The following is a 22,184-nucleotide window of genomic DNA, read 5'->3' as shown; positions in this document are numbered from 1 at the left end:
CTTAAGACAATCCAGTTGTTCCAGCGCTTACTACATGGTTCCATTCGTTAACAATCAATTGTCCTTAAACCTAAATATGTCCAGTTTAAATCTATTACATCGTGTCCCTGGGCAGTGGGCAAGATGCAGGGATGACCCGTCATCCAGGAGGTGCCGAGATGAGAGGGAGGGAAGGGGGTAGAGGGAGTGGAGTGTGATAGGGATGGAATGGGTGGGAGTGGTTTTATGTCTTTTTTTTTTTGGCTACCTCCCTTGTAAGGGGGGAAAAGCCTTTGGTATATGTATGTATGTACATCGAGTTCTGCCCTGCGGCCCTGCGAAGTAACGCCGTACTTATTTGTCCAATTTGTTCCCGGTTCTTTAAGATTAGGTTTCTGCGCTTCTTGCATTGTTCTCCAGGGTTTGTGCTTCTGCGGGTCCAACAATTTGGAGGTCACCGATATCAGGAGTGGTCAGCCGTGTCTGAAAACAGGTCGTGTGTGAGTGCGTGCGCGTGTGTGTGTGTGTGTGTGTGTGTGTGTGTGTGTGTGTGTGTGTGTGTGTGTGTATGTGTGTGTGTGTGTGTGTGTGTGTGTGCGTGCGCGCGTGTGTATTTGTGTATGTGTGTCAGTGTCAGAGCTGTTACCGCCAGACAGGTATTGCATTACAAAAAATCTGGGGTGCATTTCCGTCACAGACCTCGGCTGCTGGGGTGCCAGTCACTGTGAAAGTCGATTCGTCACTCCAGAAGACTGTTTTCCACTGTTCATCTGTCCATGTTGAATATTTCTTGGCAAATTTTAGACGTTTAACAACTTGCCGACGAGTAACTAAAAGAGTTGTGCGGGGCACGGTAACTTTTATTTACAGGCCTCTGAGGAGGCCTGTGTTCCTGCCCCTTTGCCGAAGCCTGGTAGACCTCGCAAGACTACATTTAGGACCAGAAAACTCATTGGTAGGCAAGAAAGGAAGGATCCTCGCTTAACTGCAAGACTTCTGAAAGAGAAGAACCCGAATCTCCTTGGTGATGTCTCTATCAGGTCGATCCAGCAGCTACTACACGATGACCTGAATCATAAAAGGTACCGTGCCCGCACTAAGTCTAGACATAAATCTTCAAAAAGGGGGAGATTTTACCTAAACCCCTATGTCGGCGACCTAAATGCTTATGTCTAGAATGTCTAGACATAGGGATTTAGGTAAAAATCTCCGCCATTTTGAAGATTTATGTCTAGACTTAGGGGCTAGGATCTTTTATAAATTCGGCCCAAGGATAGTGGCCGGTTTACGAAAGGCCACGGAATGTGATGTGAAGGAGTTGGGGGCTGATGTTTATCGTCTGATTGTACTTTCTCTTCTTTCATGTTGTCATTATCATAGTTATCACTATCATCAATAATTAACTATCACTATTAACATTATTATTGTCATCATCATCATCATCATTATTATCATTATTATTGTTTTTATTATTACTATCATTATTATCATTATTATTATTGTTTTATTTTTATTATCACTATTGTTATTATTCAATTATTATTATTGTTATTATTATTATTATTATCATTATTGTCATTATTATTATTATCATTATTATTGTCATTATTATTATTATCATTATTATTGTCATTATTATTATTATTATTATCATCATTATTATTATTATTATTATTATTATTATTATTATTATTATTATTATTATTATTATTATTATTATTATTATTATTATCATTTGTTTACTATAACTTGACAAAAACGTACTAGAGGACGTAAATTTCCTTGGCGGGTTGATCTCATAGAGGTATTCAAATGGGTCGAGGGTTTAAACAAGGGTGATGCAGGCAAGGTCATCATATTAAGACATCAGGGCAGGACTCGTAGTAATGGGTATAAATTGGACACATTTAGGTTAATAAGGAAATAGGAAAGAACTGGCTTAGGAACAGAGTGGTTTATGAATGGAATAGATTTAGTCACCATGAAGTGAACGCTGAGACAATTGGTTGTATTAAGAAAAGATTGGATAAACGACAGGTGATAAAGGACATGGAGCTGCTTAGTTTAGGCCTTATGGTCTCTTGCGGGCTCTTCTAGTCTCATGAAAATATTCGCCAAGTTCAAATCAACTGATTATACAAGTGTGTGTTCTTGAGAGCGTATACTCCACAGGAAATATACTTATAAGAATATATTGGTTTAAGAAAACAGTATCCAGAGAGCATATCTTCATATGAATTTACAGTATATACAGTGCATATGTACTGGGTTATATATTTAAGGCGAACCTATACATATAATAGTGTACTACACTTTTAAGGAGATATATTGCCCAGGGTGTTCACTTTTAGCTGTTTCTTTACAAAAGGTTAAGCATACAGTGACAACTCTTGTACACAGAAGGCTCAATCACTATGTGACCCAGCGCACAAGAACTAAAGTATCGATGTTTTTCGTAAATTTTCACTCAACGGTTCATGCCGGACGTGTATTTTGATTATCTTCCAGCGGTGATGTCACATTGTTTCGTTGTTTTCGTAACGCCAGTGCTCTGTCGTCCGTTCACTTGCACCAATCCGACTCCCCTGTCTGTCTGTCTGTTAAATTTGGGAGTGAAGCTCCCACGGGCTTTAAGTGTGAGCCCGTTTGGAGGGTGATTTGACTTATGAGTGTGTGTGGGTTTAACCACACACACTCATACATTCACAAGATGTGCATACGTATATGATATACATATGCACATCTCGGTGAATGCACCCTACCTATGATGAACTGTGTATTCAGTGGACAGTGTGTTGCGATCAATTGTGTAATAAATTTTAAAGAAAAAAAAAGGGGGGTGATTCAATGTATGAGTGTGTGTGGCTTCGGCCACGCCCACTCATACATTTGTTGGATGTGCATACCTATGTGAAATATGTATGCACATCCTGGCAGTCACCCTTCCTGACATGAACAAATGCAAAGGTATATAAATTTAAAGGGGGGGCTGACACTCCACCAGCCGACGCAGTTCGTAATCGCTTAAGTGGCTGCATAGGCGGCGCACAAGACCCTCAGATGTTGTCGGGGGCCCTCTCCTCAGAAAAGCAGTTGCGGGGCAATACTTGAGGTAATGTTCGAGGGTGGCTTCTGGGTGGCGGCAATGTTGACATTTCTTCTCTCCTGCTGTCGGGTTGATCTTAATCTGCCAGAAACAACGGTCCTCCAGCCGCAGACGGAAGAGCAGAGTTTCCACCTTTCTTGGTGTGGAGCGAGGAAGTACAAGGGGCTCGTAGTCTGTGACTGCCCTGTACCACCTCGCCCTTTCTGATACCTCTGCCTCCAGTCTGTGCTGAAGGAACCGTTGTACCTGATTGAGAGCCCTGGTGCATATGCGCAACTGATTTCTGATAGGAGGGACGACAACATCGACTTCGGGTCTTTGGCGCGCCGCTTCTGCTGCGGCGTCGGCTAGCTCGTTGCCTGGGACGCCCACATGGCTCGGCACCCAGTTGAGCGTAAAGTTTCGCTCGTTACACACTTGGCGTTTTTTTACCGAGCGTTTTTTTTTTTTACCGCTGCCGCTCTAACATAATGTAGCGGGAAAAACACTTGGCGTTTTTTTCACCCACGCCACACATTTGATCACTGACCACCGTGCAAAACGTCGAATGTAGTGGCAGTGAGCGGCTGCATTGCTGCCGTCGGCGGTAAAAAAAAACGCTCGTCCATTTTGCTGCTCAGTGTGTCCCTCGCAATAGGTTCCTACGCGCCACTACTGGTACGGCGGCAGCGGTAAAAAAAAACGCTCGGTAAAAAAACGCCAAGTGTGTAACGAGCGTAACACTCCTACCTTGCTGATGTAGCTTCAGCAGGAGTGCTAGGATGGAGGTCAGTAGGCGTACATTGTCGCTGGGCTGTGTCGATTCTAAGCTGCCTAGCAGGCCGACTCCCCCTCCCCCCACCTCCTCCACTACTCTCAGCAGGGTTGCCAGTTCCCATAAATGAGTGAGATTTTTTTCCACAAAATTCCCAGAAGGAAATCTGGATTTCTACATTTTTCCCACAAAAAGAAGGAATTGTTATATACACAAATAAATTCATTGTAACATTTAATTCTTCATATGTCCATACCATGTGAGCAAATTTATCCCACAAATTTGTGGAAATTCCCACAAAATGGCGTCCCTGACTCTCAGTACGAAGCGATAAGTCTAAACGGACGACTTGTCAAACTAAATAATGGGTTCTGTTCTCTCTAACGTCAAACATTTTTTTCAACTCTAAATGAATTTCTCGTTGAGTTCTTTTTTATTTATTGTATTTTTATTTCATTTTTAACAAGTCCCGCTCCGCAAAGGTGGCGCTCTGCAGGACTTTCTAGCGTGGAATATAACGAACCATAGCCTTGGTCCAACTCGATGGCGGCAGGATTCGAATTTCCGTCACCTCGACCTCCGCCGTAGATAGCGACGCTCTAAACCGCTCGGCCAGCTAATCGTCCTCCCCTCACCCTATACAGAGAGGACAACTCAGGAGAATCTGTGATACTTGAAGTCGCCTAGGTCTTCCTACTGATGTGATTGCATGTAACTGTATCCAATTTTTTTTTATAAACAAGTGCATAGGTTAGTGATTCTTAACCTAGGGGGGTATCGCCCCCCTAGGGAAACGTAAGTGATTTTCAGGGGGGAGGGGCGAGCCTCAGGGGGAAAAAGTAGAAATTTGACCAGTTACGTGTTATTTATCTTGACAAGAAATGGGTCAGTTATGTGAAGGTAAGTTGATGAGATAATACAGAAGTATCGTCGTTACTCTTATTTTCGAAAAGTCTCCAGACATAACATTTCTCCTATGCGTTTATCTCCCCTCCCTGTAAGGTGAGGGGGGGGGGCGTCCATAGAGTCTATAGACTCATATGTCTTCTACCCCTTGCGTCTATAGTATAGACGCATGGGGTAGGGGGGTCGTGGAGGAAAAGAACAGTTCCTAGAGGGGGCGTGGTAGTAAAAAGGTTAAGACCTACTGGCTTAGATGACATGTGTTGTTTCCTCAACTCTCTCATTACTACGGATTATATGTTGTTTCTTCCGGTATATTGTTTTTTCGTCTTCCGGGTTGCTCGGAGGAGGGGGTGGTTAAGTGTACTAAGGGGGGGGGCGTAAGGGGTCAAAGGGGGGGCTGGGGGATGGAGGGGAGGGGGAGGAGTCAAGCGGGGCTGGGGGAGGTCGTTACTCCCTAGGGCTTCCCAATAAGAAGTGAAGTTATACCGAAGACCTCACCAAGTCTTTCTTCTTTTTCTTTTTCTTCTCCTTTTCTTCTTCTTCTTTTCTTTCTTCTTTTTCTTTTTTCTTTTTCTTATTCTTATTCTTTTTTCTTGTTCTTTTTCTTTTTCTTTTTCTACCTCTTCTTCTTCTTTTTCTTCTTCTGATTCTGCTTCGTCTTCTTCTTCTTCTTCTCCTTCTTTTTCTTGTTATTGTTCTTGTTCTTGTTTTTCTTGTTCTTGTTCTTCTTTTTCTTCCTCTTCTTGTTATTGTTCTTTTCTTCTTCTTCTTCATCTTCTTCTTCTTCTTTTTCTGCTTCTTCTTATTGTTCTTGTTCTTCTTATTGTTCTTGTTTTTCTTGTTCTTCCCCTCTTCAATATTTGGCGTAGTCGCGTTGCGCCGTGCCTTAATTGACGGTTATTTCTTTAATTTCTTTTTTAACCTATTCAACTCCGATGACAAGATGTCTTGTCACTTGGTCAAATAAAACAAAAAATCATAATAAAACAACAAAATGTTTGATGATCAAACAGCACCAGAAAAATATGACGTCATCAGTCCTCCTCGAGGAGGAGGACTGATGACGTCATATTTTTCTGGTGCTGTTTGATCATCAAACATTTTGTTGTTTTATTATGATTTTTTGTTTTATTTGACCAAATGACAAGACATCTTGTCATCGGAGTTGAATGGGTTAACATCTCTGGTCTTGACGACATTTCCAGTATGTTGTTCTAGCTTACGTCATTCTATTCCATTTAACTTAGAAGATCCCTGCCGAGGACTAAAATGGGTTGAAGATGATCTCTTAAACAAAAGAGGACTACTTTAATGGCCTTGTTCTGGCTAAGATAAGATGATTTAACTCAGTTACGAAAAAAAAAACCAAGATCGAAAAGATTAAGTTACGGTGGTATTCTTAAAAAAATCTTTCCTTATATAAATCTTAAATGAATCCTTGGAAGGGAAAGATTTATATAAGAAAATATTTTTTTAAGAATGTCACCGTAGGATTCTTACGGTGGTATTCTTAAAAAAAATCTTTCCCTTCCAAGGATTTATATAAGATTTATATAAGGAAAGATTTTTTTTAAGAATACCAACGTAAGAATACTTTCCAACCCACTCAGGCATGTGATCACCACGTAGAAGTTTCTGTTGTGTTATCACACATCATAATTTGCTATTATAGAAATAAACCCGACCCTAATTGGACAAATATAAGTTTAAGAATAAAAAATCAAGAACTTGTTTGCCAACAGAGTGGTTAAGGAATGGAACAGACTTAGTAAACAAGCAGTGAACGTTGAAACAATTGGTTATTTGAAGAGAAGATTAGATAACTTTATGGATAGGGATGATAGGTGGTAATGGACATGGAACTGCCTAGTGTAGGCCTTATGGTCTCTTGCAGTCTCCTCCATTCTTGTGTTCTAACAGTCTAGTAACGTAAACGTGAGATGACATCGGGTGGAAGAGTCTATCAAACAATTACTCTCCCTTCCTTTGTGTTTATTCTTTACAAAGGATTACAAAGGCGGAGCCTTTTGCCGACAGGAGACCTTTTGGTCCATAACTAGGTTGGAGGCGGAAAGAAAATATAATAATGATAAATAAATAAAGATAAATAGATAAAAATTATGATAATATAAATGATAATAAATAAAAATAAATGCATAGGTATAGTTAAATGATAAACCAACAGGTAAATAGTAAATAATGATAAATTGACAGATAACTAATGATAAATGAAAACCAAGGAAGTAATGATAAAAAGACACAATAACAAGCAAATAGATAAATAATATAAAATAAATGGCGAATTATAACTTTCCCTTTTCTCAAGGCAACGTCACGTTGGAAACGAGTGTCTTCCTTTTTTTCTATTTTGTTCGAGTCCCGTCCCGTCCCAAAATCTTCTTCCTCTTTCAACAGTAGTTTCTTAGTTGTTATACAGAAAAGATAAATAAATAAATGATAAAAAAAGACCCTTCTAAAATTTAAACGAAAGTAAATATAGAAAACTACTCATTTGTTATGCAAAAAAAGAAAAAAAAAGGGAAATTTTTAGATTTTTATACAAAGTGAAAAGGTAAATTTCTAAATCCTTATAGAAAAAATATTTATCCTACATGCTCGGACATCTAGATCAAATAGCAGTTAGCCGTAGTTGCTGGGGATCGAACCTGGGCCCTCGTGACTACGTCGCGAGGTTCCAGCCTATCATGCCACCCTAGAGTCACACAGAGAACAAAAAAATAATTGATTGTGACAATCAGATTGCAATTATGTCAAGTCAGGACAAAGCCCACCGGAGAGGACACTCAGCAAGATTCCTTTCCACCTCTCTTAATCCCTCCTTCTCCTCCTCCTCCTCCTTCTTCTTCTCCTCCTTTTTCTCCTCCTCCTCCTCCTCTTCCTCCTCCTCCTCCTTCTCTTCCTCCTCCTTCTCCTCCTCTTTACAACCCTCTCTTCTTTTCCCATCTCCCTCTCTTAATCTCTCCCCTCCTCTTCCTCTCTCCATCCCCCCCATTCACATCTCCCCTCCTTTTCCCCTTCTTCCCCTCTATACCTGCCCTCTCCTCTTCCTCCATCTTCTCTTCCCTTCTCCCCTCTTTCTCTCCCTCCTCCACCTCCTCTCACAACATCTCCCTTCCTCTTCCTCACTCCTCCTCCTCTTCTCTTCATCTACTTTCCTCCTCCTCCTTCTTCTCTCTTCTCTTGTTTTCTCCATTTCTCCCCTGATCCTCCTCCTCCTCCTCCTCTTCCTCCTCCTCCTCACTCTTTACTCTTCCTCCCCTCCTCTTCTTCCTCCTCCTCTCCTCTCTCCTTCATCTGTTTCGAATCTTCGGATTTGACCCAAGGGATTCTTTCCTGTACCTCTCAACTTCAGTGACGTCATATTATGATGACGTCAGAGCACAATGACGTCATATTATGATGATGTTACAACACACAGGAATCGAACACCCTACCGAAATCCCTACGTGGTTACCAGAAACGCGTGCTACCATTGAGCAATGATGGGCTCATTATGTTTTGTTGATTCTCCTTTATCACCAGTTCCCACCTCCTCCTCCCCATCCTACCCCTCCCGTCGAGTACACGATCAGTGTTGCCACTGTGATCTATGACAGTTGTTCCCACAAATGAGGGAGATTTTCCCCACAAAATTCCCACAAGGAAATCTGGATCTCCACATTTTTTATACCCACAGAAAAAAGGAATTATTATATACACAAATAAGTTCACTGCAACATATAATTTGCTCATAAAACATCCATTGTGAGCGAATTTCTCAGACACAAATTTGTGACAAATTCCCACAAAATGGCATCGGGTGACTTCGATGTTCTTCTCGAGTACGAGTTTTGTTGAAGATGGTCTTTGTGTTTCCATCAGGCAACGGAGATCCACAAGGACCTCCTCGACGCCCTTCGAAGGATCCATCGAAGCGGCTATTCTTCCCACCTTCCCCATCTCCTCTCTCCAAAGGTAAGGCGTGGACAAGTGCCCAACACTGTGGTCAGGGTGGTAAGGAAAGAGAAATGAAGAACTGATGCGTGTGTTTCGAATGGGGTCCGTTTGGAGTGTTGAGGTTTTTACGTAAACATGTGCTTAGGTGATGAACCAAATTGGGTGTAAGGGTAAACAGTTTTACGCGCGCGCGAACACACACACACACATACACACACACACACACACACACACACACACACACACACACACACACACACACACACACACACACACACACACACACACACACACACACACACACACACACACACACACACACACACACACACACACATACACACACACACACACACACGCACACACGCACACACACAAACACACACACACGCACACACACACACACACACACACACACACACACACACACACACACACACACACACACACACACACACACACACACACACACACACACACACACACACACACACACACACACACACACACAACTCGTGGCGCAGTTGGTAGAGTTCCCGGCTGCCACTACGGAGGTCCGGGTTCGAATCCCGCCCAGGGCTGAAATTATTTCGGTATCGCTGCGCTGACATCAAGACAGACCGGCACGTAATGATACTTCTTTTGAGTGTCTGTACACTACTGCTGAGTGGCCTACTTTAGTATTTCTCGACCTTTCTAGCTTTGTGGACATCTTACATCGATTTATATATTCAGGGGAACCCTTGATACGGGATCAGATAAGATATAGTCACTTTCTTAAGCATTTAGTGATAGAATACAAATCATGACCACATTCTGAGAGATGCAACTATACAGTGAAAAAAATTGAAAAAATACATCTCGATTAAGACACATTGTGTAATCATGAATGATAGAAAAAAGAAAAAACTAGAAAAATACATTTCGATTAAGACACATTGTGTAATAATGAATTATAGAAAAAAAACTGAGTCGTGACAGGATTAATTGAAACATTGAATTCCCCGTCCGGGTTCAAAAAGACTATAGTGGTCATTTTTGTTCACATTTTATTTTCACCATTACTTTAGTGACTTCTTTTTGCTTATCATGATTTAATTTATTGATAATTTCTTTACTTGGTTCCGCATTTCTCTATTATTGTATCAAATGTATTTTTTGTTTTAATTCATACTGTAGCTATTTCAGATTGCGCCATCAACTGTGTTAAAAATATTGCAAGTATATCTGTCTGTGATAAACTGTATTTTGGTGTAGAGGGTAACCTATCTAATCTTATCTTCAGGGGAGTACCTGGGAGTTCGGGGGAGAGGAGGAGGAGGAGGAGGAGGAGGAGGAGGAGGTGGGAAGGGGGTAAGGGAGGGGGTGGGCTGTGGGAAGCCTTTCAGGAAAGCCGCCTGGATCGGCGGGGCTTCCTTCGACAGAGTTTGTCTCAAAGCCAACCCCGGGGAACCTTCTTGTCTCGTAAGAAGTAGAATTCATTATCAGTGGGTCCCTTTCCCCCCCGATTTAGAATTCTTCAGGTTCCTTCCATTCATTGCTCTTCGGGTGACGTCGTGATGTCAAGTTAGGTTAGCTTAGATCAAGTTTAGGTTATGTTAGGTCAAGTTAGGTTACGTTAGGCCAAGTTAGGTTAGGTTAGGTCAATTTTATGTTAGGTTAGAATAGGTTAGGATACGTTAGTGCCCTAGTTCAGAAGTCAGGGAAGGGATCTGTTAAGAAAGAATTATATTCTTGTTCGTGTCTTGACGGTGTTCAGGTCGTTCACGTGACGTCACACGCCTGACTGGTCTCGGTCCTTTGGAGGTGACCTGGGATTCTCCAAGTCAAAGGAATAGTCATATAATAGGTTTCCATACGTCTTGCATGGTTACATGAGTATGGGTATATACATACGTACATACATACATGCATACATACATATATACATACATACATTCACACATACATACACACATACATACATACATACATACATACATGCATGCACACACACATACATGCATACACACACACCACACACATACACACACACACACACCCCACACACACATATGTGTGTGTGTGTTTGTGCGTGTATGTGCATGTGTAAATGCGCATATGTGTGCACGCAAGCGTGAGGGTGCGTGCGTGGCTGCTCTTTGTGCCCAACAACTCGTCCCTTTACGTAATTAGACATCGACGTTTTTTATTCCTCTGATCCCCTTAGTCTGCAATTTTGCCTGGCTATTTTTTCTGTTATTATAATTCTTTCGTTGTTTTTGTATCGATCTCAGTTTCTCTACTATATAGTAAATTAAAAAAATTGAGTGTTCTTTATATCATTATATGAGTGATCAACTATCATGTTCGTATATGGAAAAAATATAATTAAAGTAACGACAGTATATCACAGGTACGTCTGAAATTACTTATCTAAAAGTTATAGCTAAACTAGTGTAAGAGAATGATAGTCATGAGTGTGAGAAAACAAAGAAAGATTTAGGAGTAACTTTAATTATTTTAGAGGCGTATTAGATGAAAACGGATATTAGTGAATTAGGATAATGGTTTAAGAAGCCCACATTTGTTATTAGAGGGTAGATATCATGTTTATAACGAAAATATACTAAAAATATTATTATATTTGGTTTGGTTTTAGATTGTATGTTCTCATCAATATTATACACAAAGTTTAGATAACATTTGATTAAAATTAAATAAAAACAGTATTTATAATTTGAGTAAAACGCTAACAATATTCAGAAAGGAAGATATATAACTAATATAGTTGCTTCAAAGAATAATTTGAAAGAAAAGTAAATAATATTTATAGAGTAAATTATTGAAACCAAAGCGTTGCAATGAAAAAGGAAGATTTGACTTATCACATTATAACTGATTTGTAAATAGATTAGAAAATAGAAAAAAACAACTTTCGACTCCGATTTAAATTAGGAATACATATTTTGTTGTTTTATTCATATATAGACTAATATATTATTGCTTGTTATTTTTATCCAGTTTTCCTAAGAATTGAATCACAGATGGAAAGTGTCGGTAAACAGAGAACACACAAACACACACACACACACACACACACACACACACACACACACACACACACACACACACACACACACACACACACACACACACACACACACACACACACACACACACACACACACACACACACACACACACGGCTCGGTGGCGGATTGGTAAAGCACTGGCCTCACAAGCCAGAGAACCGGGGTTCGATTCCCCGGCCGGGCGGAGATAAGTTGGGTTTGTCTCCTTTCACGTGTAACCCCTGTTCACCTAGCAGTGAGTAGGTACGGGACGTTAGTCAAGGAGTTGTGACCTTACTGTCCCGGTGTGTGGTGTGTGAGTGGTCTCAGACCTACCCAGAGATCGGCAAATAATGAGCTCTGAGCTCACTGCCGTAGGGTGGTGTCTGGCTGTCTCGACAGAGACTGCAGCAGATCCGAGGTGAATACACACACACACACACACACGACTTGGTGGCGAGGTTGATAGAGCGCTGGACTGGGAAGTACGGTGGTGCTCGCAGTACCCAGTTCGAATCCTGCCCAGGGCCGAAATTATTTCGGTATCGCTGTGCTTCGGGTCGTTACTCTGACTCTCGTGGGTGTGTGTGTGTGTGTGTGTGAAAGGTCATAGCATTACCCATAGATCGGTCATACGAGCTCTGAGCTCTCTTCCGGGAGGGAAATAGCTGTCGATCACGAGTCCAACACGTGATCCAAAGACCAAGGTGAATGCACACACACACACACACACACACACACACACACACACACACACACACACACACACACACACACACACACACACACACACACACACGCGCACGCACATACACACACACGATGACGAGTCCAACACGTGATCCAAGACCATGGTGAATCACACACACGCGCACACCCACCCACCCACCCACACACGCACACATGCACACACACACACAGAGAGAGAGAGAGAGAGAGAGAGAGACACAGAGAGAGAGAGAGAGAGAGAGAGAGAGAGAGGGACAACACCTAGTCTACATCATCTTACAAGAGTGTTGAGAAGGTGTATTGCAAAGGTTCAATATGTGTCAGATAAGGACCCGCGTTCTCCTCTCCCCTTTCCCCTCTTTCCCACCTCCCCTCCTCCTCCTCCCATTTCTCCTCTTCCTCTTCCATGTATTTGAAATAGGATAAGACCCAGAGAATGACCAAATGAGACTGAAAAAATAATCTCTTTTTTTTTAGGTAGACAATGAAAATTGGTCGTTTACTTAGCAGAGCAGTACTATAGGCGACGTGTTGTAGTTATTGAACAATTTTATGTAAATTTATTGATCTGAATGTGAATTGGTAACATATTATGATTTAGCACCAATGCATCATGGAGTACGGTTGCATAAGGAAGAGACAATAAAGTAAATTTTCCATGATTGAGAAATACAGTTGAGTGTTGAATGCTACTATACAAAGTGATTATTTGAAATATATGTGTTTAATTAAGAAAGGATTTCCTTTTGAAATAGCCGCGTTCTTATAAAATACGCAGAAGATAAGTATATTTACAAATTTTATGTTTACTTCTACTTATCATTATGCATTCGTTCATTTTTGTTTGTTTTATGTGGGCGTCTATTTTCCTCACGTATATTTGTACATTCGTGGATTATGTGTTATCTAATTTTATGTGAACATTAACTGGCTACAAGTAACAATTAAGCAAACTCCTTCTTAATACACAAGCAACAAACAAATTTTTGTTTTTTGAGAATTAAAGTCACTCCTTTACGGTTTTGGAAGAAAATATATTATTCATAAGAGAAAACCACAAACCAACACACCCACTCCCTAACTCCACCACATTCATGCGATGATAACACATAGTATAAAATGTGTAATGTTACTATTGTGATTGAAAAATCTTATATTTGACAACAACATGAATGATGTAACAGTTGATGAATTTCATTATAACGTTCACACTCAACTTGAGAATGCACGACAAGGAAGACCACGAAAATGCAAAGATCTTTTATCCTTCTCGCAAATGCAAACGCACGCGCGTGGATTTCACAGACCACAATGCACCGTTCGTAGACTTTTCAAGAAAAGAAAATATCCAAATCGTGCGACACAGGAAATAAATACAAATAAAATTATATTTCTTTTTCCAGCAGGATTCATAATATTTACCTGACATAACTATTAGACACTGGGGCGCTGTAAGCAGTATCTAACACGAATAATTTGATCACCGATATTTTATGAACAAGATACACCCCAACCCCCCATATTTCTGGATGATACTGATGTAGGTCTTACAAATGTTTACGCAACAAAGAATTGTGCTTTAGGTTTTAATTTTAAGACCCATACAATGCTGCAGTTTAGATGGAATATAAAAACAATGAATCACAGAGATACTTGGCAGTGCTTTATAACAGTAATTACAACATACATAATTAATACATGCGCTAGAAAACAAACATTGCCAACAGGAGCCAAATCAATTAGCCAAGGAAATTAATTCTGAAACAGGCTCAGAAAATACAGACATTTTTGTAGTTACAGACACTGGTTCAGGAATCCTTGCGTTTACAGACATTGACCAGACAATACTTGTCACAGACACAAAACATACAGACATACCCACTATGGAATTCCCATCTTTGACAAAATGCAAGACATGACCACAGTCTTCTCACATCCTTACGAAGTCAGGTTTAGGCACCTTAACTTACATTTTCCTGAAAGACAAAGTGCGGGGTGATTTAATAAAGGTATTCAAATGGGTGAAGGGCTTTAACAAGGGTGATGCAGGCAAGGTCATCATATTAAGACAGCAGGACAGGACTCTTAGTAATGGATTTAAATTGAACAAATTTAGGTTTAAGAAGAAAATAGGCAAGTACTGGTTTACCAACATAGCGGTTAGCGAAAAGAATAGTCTTAGTAACAATTTACTGAGCGTTGAAACCATTTGTTGTTTTTTGCGAAGATTAGACAACTTTATGGATAGGGATGACAGTTGGTAAGGGACATGGAAGTGCCTAGTGTGGCCATATGGTCTCTTGCAGTCTCCTTCATTCTTATGTTCTTATGCTCTCCCACCTCCTTTCCCTTCCCTTTTCTCTCGTACTCCTACTCCATCTCTCGTACTCCTACTCCACCTCGTCCTCTTCCTGCAGGACCTCGAGGACATCCTGAGTCGACAGTGCCAGATCGAGGAACAGCTGACAGCTGCCAGGACGCAGCTGCTCAGCCAACAGCTGAAGGAGAACGAGCTCAGAGGAGCCCTCGAGAAGGAAAAAGAAGCCCACAAAAACAAAGTATACAGAACCTGTACTCTGTGACGACAGCGTGGTTATAAATGTATAAATGTATAAACGAATAAATGTATACATATATAGATGTATGAATATAGAAATGTATACATACTTCCATATGCAGACAGATACACACATGCTACCGCGTGCACACACACACGCACACATACACACAAACACACACATAATGTATATATGCATAAGTATGTGTATATATATGTAAATGTTCAACTTGGTTTCAGGTGAGTGCCTCCCAGATGACCAACCTGACGGTGGAATTGCGGGCTTACACCGAGGAGGAACTTATCCAGGTAGCCAAAGCTCTCAGGGTCGAGCGGGATTGGAGTGTTGGGCAGCTGGAGGGAGAACGACGGGGGACGCGGCTGAATTTCTATTTCGACCCAAACTCGTGCCTTCAAATCACTCGAAAATGATCGTCGCCGATCGTCCAAGCTTTGGTTGTGTGCGACCAACATGTTTGATCAAATTCCATGTTATTTTGTTCAGTGTTATTTTAATTTTGTTTCGTTTATCTTAGGTGGAGAATATCGAGGCGGCCAAGAAGTCTCTCAGACGTTCCCAGAAGCGTTCCGTTCGGCAGAAGATGAAGCTGGACTTCCTGCAGGAGCAGCTCGTGGCTGAGAAGGACAATCTGAAGGAACTCACCCAATCCTTGGCGGAGGTAAGCACCTTCAGGAGCTGGGTGACCCTATTGGAGGGGGTGAGGGAAGGGGGTATACTGGGTCACGCGAGGTCATCTCGGGTTTGGGTCATAATCCTGAGAGTCATAATCCCGGAATCTGCAATCCCGAATTTTGAAATCCCGAATGATTATAATCCCTAACGGACGAAACCTAGGAAATTGTCGAACTGGTAATTATGAAGATTTTTGACTGATTATGGAAGAATAAATATATTGGCTTTTCACAACTAACAGCACAGTCGGACGAAAGAAAGAGCTGGGTAAACGAAACTATATATTTCGATTAATAACTGCAATCCTCTTCAGTAGTACCGATTGCAGTTAGCAATCGAAATATATAGTTTCGCTTACTCAATTCTTTCTGTCGTCCGACTGTGGTGTTAGTTGTGGTTTACAAACGTGTTAATACATTTCTCACCAGTGATATTGGGTTTTGTTTTCAATTTTTAACTGTTGCACATTTTGTAAGATGTTTCCTCACTTTAATAAGACGGAGAGACATTTAATAGTCTTCTGCGAAAAATGTTAAAATTGACCAAAATCGACCCATATTCCATCAAGTTCCTTCTACCACTTCGCAGAAAAAAATCGAACTGGAGAAGAAACGCACTGCGCATGCGCGGCTGCGTAAGAAGTGGGAAACGTCGCGCCCACCCATCCACCTCCTCCTTGATCTAGCTTTCCCCAGCGACATCAAGAGGCTCAAGCATAAGGTGGACATCGAGGCGCGAATAAAAAAGTTGAAGGACGAGGAGAGAGAACGAGCGAGGACGACCCTCGTGCGAGGAAGCAGCTCTTGAAATCCGAGAGTGAGTCCCGAGCCGAGGACGACATGGTTTAGTGTCGAGGACTACCTGATATAGAGTAAAGAACGACCTAGTATCGGTTAGGACGACCTGGTAATGCGTCCAGGATGACCTGATGTTGAGGGAAGGAGTACCTGGTAATACTTCGAGAATGACCTGATGTTGAGGTAAGGAGGACCTGGTAATTCTTTGAGGATGACCTGATATTGAGGTAAGGACCTGGTACTGAGCAGAGAACGACCTTATTTCGATCCAAGGACGACCTGGTATAGGGTGAAGGCGATCTAATTTAGCATCGAAATAGACTCTCTTGAGAACAACATGTTTAAGTCCTCATTCTCCCCCCTCAACATCCAAGAGCGGAAACATCTCTCATCTGACGTAACTAAAACTCCCATTCCTGGTGTAAATGGGATTACCCATCACTACCTCCCTCTTCTCAATACTAATCCCAGTCATGGCCCTAATTCTGACCCTACTCTTAATCCTTATCCTAACCCCGTTCCTAGTGTAAATACTGTCCCAAATCCTCAATTCTCTAAACTCATCACCCGTACATTATGTTACCCTCTGCGCGTTCCCATAGAGAAAGATCGCGAAAATGTTTGTTATAAAACCTTTGAAAACTATTAAAAAAGAATATCATTATGGTTTTCTCTTATTTTTCCTCAGAATAACAAGACTAATTACTTACACAAACACTTACATATATCATAGATCCTCATCAACTAAGTTTCAGCTATAGGAACACAAGTGACGTCGTTTTTTATTTACAAATTAACGTTTTCTTTAGTTGTCTTTGAGAGAAAACATTCAGCTTTCAATGAAAAACTTTCACATTGTATGCTTTGTAAATTCTTAGAACAATGATAATTCATCAATAATTTTTCTGTCCTAATTTAAGATATAGACAGTTATTACACACAAAACAAGTAAGTCTAATGTTTCCTTTTAATATGAAATATGGTGTTGGAATAATGTATTCTTTCATTTATTCTTTTATGTATTTTTCAATCATACGAAATGGATTGTACGGTTCAGTTGTCCATGTGTTTACGTCAGTCATTATCACCTCTCTTACCTTTCACCTAGTACACACACACACACACACACACACACACACACACACACACACACACACACACACACACACACACACACACACACACACACACACACACACACACACACACACACACACATATATATGTATATACATATGTTTGTGTGTGTACGTGTGCGTGTGCATGTGTGTGAGTTTGTGTGTGTATGTGTGTGTTTGTGTTTGTATGTGTGTGTGTATGCGTAAGTTTGTTTGTTTGTGTGCGTATGTGTGTGTGTATGTGTGTGTATTCATGTATATTGTATGCATGTGTGTATATATGTATATGTATGTATGTATGTATGTATGTATGTATGTATGCGTATGTATGACGAATACCGAGATATCTGCCACTGTTGAAAAAATGCCTTGCCTTTGTTCAAAGAACATCAACACTATTGTCGGTAAGAACGGGAAGGAAGGAAGGAACCACCGGCGCAGGACTATCGAAAGAGGACCTCAGTCCTCGTCACTGCACCGAGGCTAAGACCTCTTCGGTGGTTCCTACCCCGCCTGCCGGCTACAGCGGAGACGGCCTGGGTCTTCGAGGGCGAGCGAAGAACCAGTGGCGTCTCCGTGGATCCTCATCGATGAATCGTGGGGACCCAATTCCCGTCAGGCGGAGTGAGTCGGGACATACTTCCTGACTCTTCTTGCAGTCCGGGTCGCCCTCGAGGTGGTATGGGCTCTTTGAGGGTAAGCAAAGACCCTCCCACCAAGAGGGCGGCTCCTCCTTCCCTCAGCTGAATAAAGTGGCCTGGTGGAAGCCAGAAGCAACATCATTCGTATGTTGTAAAGGCTTAGTAAAAGACTTCATGCTAAGTGGGAAGATTTTGCCAGATTGATAAAATCTTCTGGCGGTAGACGGCATGAGTCTATAAGATGACAGGAGGCAGATCGAGACATGTTTAACCCGTTTCTCCAATGACTCAGATTCTCCCAACTGACTCGGTTAATCCGGTTGTAACCAGGAATAACTAAGATAACATTCAAGATCGATTGAATTGTTGCATTGCCTCCTGATGCTTTTCACCAGCCTTCATTGATGAGCAACATCTTAAAGAAACCTTAGTAGAAGTAAAAATAGGAAGAAAGGATTCCCATCAAAAATATCCTTTAACTCCTCTGGTTATTCTTCGACCACAAGAAAAAAAATTCCTACGATCCTTATGATAATTATGGCTTTCAAGACGATCCTTGCGACCTAGTGATCCTTGTAGGGATCCTTATAACCCTTAAGAGTAATAATGTGATTTTCATAAAAAAAACTTCTTATGATCCCCAAGGAGATCCTTGTAACCTTCAAGAGGTACCTTGCGACCATTAAAGAGGCTCATATGATTCCTATTGAAGTTCCTCTCTTGACTCCTAAGAAGCTCCTTGTGACCTTTAGAGAAATCCTTGTGATCCCAAATGAAGTTCCGCTGGAGACCCTCCAGAAGCTCCTTGTGACCTTTAGACACATCCTTATGATCCCTAATGAAGTTCCTTTCTCGACTCTGAAGATGCTCTTTGTGATCCTTAGAAAAATCCTTGTGATTTCTAATGAGATTCCTTTGTCGACCCTCCAGAACTCACTTGTGATTCCTAATCAAAATCAGCTTTCGACCTTCAAAAAGAAGAAGAGGAGGAAGAAGAAGAAGAAGAAGAAGAAGAAGAAGAAGAAGAGGAAGAAGAGGAAGAAGGGGTTGTAAGTAGTTACAACGGGAGGATTGTAATTTACAAGTCTTTTTACGAAATACAATGTTGTAAATATTCTTGAGTATACGGCCTCAGATTTGTAAGGTGCAATAATTTTCTACTATACTGTCTACAGGAACTGAGACCACATTATTGAAAAATCAATATGTGGAAGAACTGGTGTCTCCGTGTCCATCTATCTATGCATAGCGCAAAGTCTAGACATAATCATTTAGGTCGCCGACTTAATAGGGATTTAGGTAAAATCTCCGCCATTTTGAAGATTTACGTCTAGACTTAGGGGTTAGGATATTTTATGAATTCGGCTCCAGATTCGAAGAGAGGTCCACAAAAGATTGTGAATGAATCTGCGGACGTTGCTGAAGTAGAAGTTTGAGACAGAGGAAGGAACTGAAGAGACAGAGAAGAGGAAGGCAGCGGAGGTATAAGACGAACCCCAGACCTCTGCAGTAGGTTAGTGGACTCCGTGTCAAAACGTTTGCAGTTTTTGATAGAAGCACATGGGGGAAATGGACAAGGTATTATGACCTTTAATGTAAATATGTATAGAATGTGAACTGTATTAACCCATTCAACTCCGATGACAAGATGTCTTGTCATTTGGTCAAATAAAACAAAAAATCATAATAAAACAACAAAATGTTTGATGATCAAACAGCACCAGAAAAATATGACGTCATCAGTCCTCCTCCTCGAGGAGGAGGACTGATGACGTCATATTTTTCTGGTGCTGTTTGATCATCAAACATTTTGTTGTTTTATTATGATTTTTTGTTTTATTTGACCAAATGACAAGACATCTTGTCATCGGAGTTGAATGGGATAATGGACCCTCCGAGGTCTTTGGCTGTCGTCATAACCACGAACAAAGTCCTTTTTTTTTTTTATCAAATAATGTCCTATTTTTTTTTAACAAAGCCATATCTTCGTATGAGATCCAATTTTTGGGCTACATTTCATCAAGAGACCTTCAGTGGTATTCTTAAAAAAATTCTTTCCTTATATAAATATTATATAAATCCTAGGAAGGGAAATATCTTTATAAGGAAAGATTTTTTTAAGAATACCACCGTAAAATTCCTTTCTTTTTATAAATCTTTCCCTTCCAAGGATTTATATAAGATTTACATAAGGAAAGAATTTTTTTTCCAAGGATACCACCGCTTGTCCTTCGACTGGGGGACCCTGACCTCGACCCTGGGGGAGGCTTTCCATTGCGTGGGATTATTGCCTCCCAGGTGGTCCCTCCCTGTCACCTGAGGCCCTGCATCCCATTCGTGGGAGGATGGGATTGTCGACGATGTCGACTTAACAGCAGAGGGATGTGGGTATCTTGTGCTCCATTTATACTGGCCGTGTACCCCATACGTCTTGTATTGGCCGAAGCTGGGGGGAAGGTGTGTGTGTATGTGCGTTGCATTGAGAGAGAGAGAGAGAGAGAGAGAGAGAGAGAGAGAGAGAGAGAGAGAGAGAGAGAGAGAGAGAGAGAGAGAGAGAGAGAGAGAGAGAGAGAGAGAGAGAGAGAGAGAGAGAGAGAGAGAGAGAGAGAGAGAGAGAGAGAGAGAGAGAAGAGCACATTAATATGGTGTTCAGATTCATGAAATAAATTGACAAAATTAACACACACACACACACACACACACACACACACACACACACACACACACACACACACACACACACACACACACACACACACACACACACACACACACACATATATATATATATATATATATATATATATATATATATATATATATATATATATATATATATATATATATATATATATTTTTTTGTTTTGGACGGTACAACGACATGAGGTTATGACGAAAAAAAAAAAAAAAAAAAAAAATATCTGGGTGCCCAAAAAAGACATTGTTTTTGTATAGATGTGTCGATTTGTTTAATAAGTTAAGAAAGGGGGAATAGTTCAAACAAAACCCATGAGCGGATCTAAGGCAAAGTTTGATAATTAGTGATAAAGAGATGGTACTTTATGAGTGTAGGGCTTTTCTTGAATAGAATTAGGTAAAAACACACACACAAACGCACACGTATACACGCACGCACACGTATATACGCACGCACACGTATATACGCACACACACGTATACATGCACGCACACACAGTATCGCTGCGCTGCGGGTTGTTACTTCAACTCTCGTGGGTGAGGAGTTGGTTGTGTGTGTGCGTGTAAGGTCACAGCATTACCCATAGATCGGTCATATACGAGCTCTGAGCTCTCTTCCGGGAGGGAAATAGCTGTCGATCACGAGTCCAACACGTGATCCAAAGACTATGGTGAATCACACAATAACACATGAATTTTGCTTTGACCAAATTCTATATACGAGTCTTTGTGTTAGCACTACCAAGTTGTAAATAACCGACAGAGAAATGAAAACAGGAATCTGAATAATTCAATAATTCAATTAACATAATCGACGCATAGGATAATCACGACTACAATTATATCAATAATCTTATCAGTAGTGATCATCTCTAATCACTTGCTGTAAAAGAAGGGGAAGGGGATTTGCCTACGTCATGACGCGGCGCGATGACGTCATGTCGCTTTAGTATCTGATCCGCATAGTCATGTCGTAAAGCAAATTTCACAGTAATTCTACGTTATATTACGTCGTATATCTTTATTTCTACTTCACTCCACGTCAATTTAGACGTTAAACCACGAGTGTAAGCCAGTGATCGTTCATTTTGTTGCTGCAATATAAGCACATCATGGCATATCATGATCAAAGTCATACTATTACATTTTACGCAAATTTGTACCAGATTTATCTTTACAAGGTCATCATGTACATG

The 22,184-nt window shown here is 40.9% G+C and overlaps 1 protein-coding gene across 1 annotated transcript in view; it reads left to right on the top strand.

Annotated features, from left to right (window-relative positions):
- Positions 1-17,196, top strand: part of LOC143028928 (uncharacterized) — a 29,668-nt gene extending 12,472 nt beyond the window's left edge. The window contains exons 4-8 of the mRNA XM_076191281.1: positions 8,628-8,720; positions 14,902-15,042; positions 15,282-15,350; positions 15,578-15,721; positions 16,324-17,196. Of these exons, the coding sequence (XP_076047396.1) occupies positions 8,628-8,720; positions 14,902-15,042; positions 15,282-15,350; positions 15,578-15,721; positions 16,324-16,542 (666 nt within the window). The 3' untranslated portion in view covers positions 16,543-17,196. The remainder of the gene's footprint in view (positions 1-8,627; positions 8,721-14,901; positions 15,043-15,281; positions 15,351-15,577; positions 15,722-16,323) is intronic.
- The last annotated feature ends 4,988 nt before the right edge of the window (positions 17,197-22,184 follow it).

The sequence above is a fragment of the Oratosquilla oratoria genome, chromosome 10, assembly GCF_046742065.1.
Source record: "Oratosquilla oratoria isolate Oo_2021 chromosome 10, ASM4674206v1, whole genome shotgun sequence".
In the NCBI taxonomy this organism is placed as follows: domain Eukaryota; kingdom Metazoa; phylum Arthropoda; class Malacostraca; order Stomatopoda; family Squillidae; genus Oratosquilla; species Oratosquilla oratoria.
The sequence above is the reverse complement of the archived record's forward strand: the minus strand, read 5'-3'. Positions and strand labels throughout refer to the sequence as shown.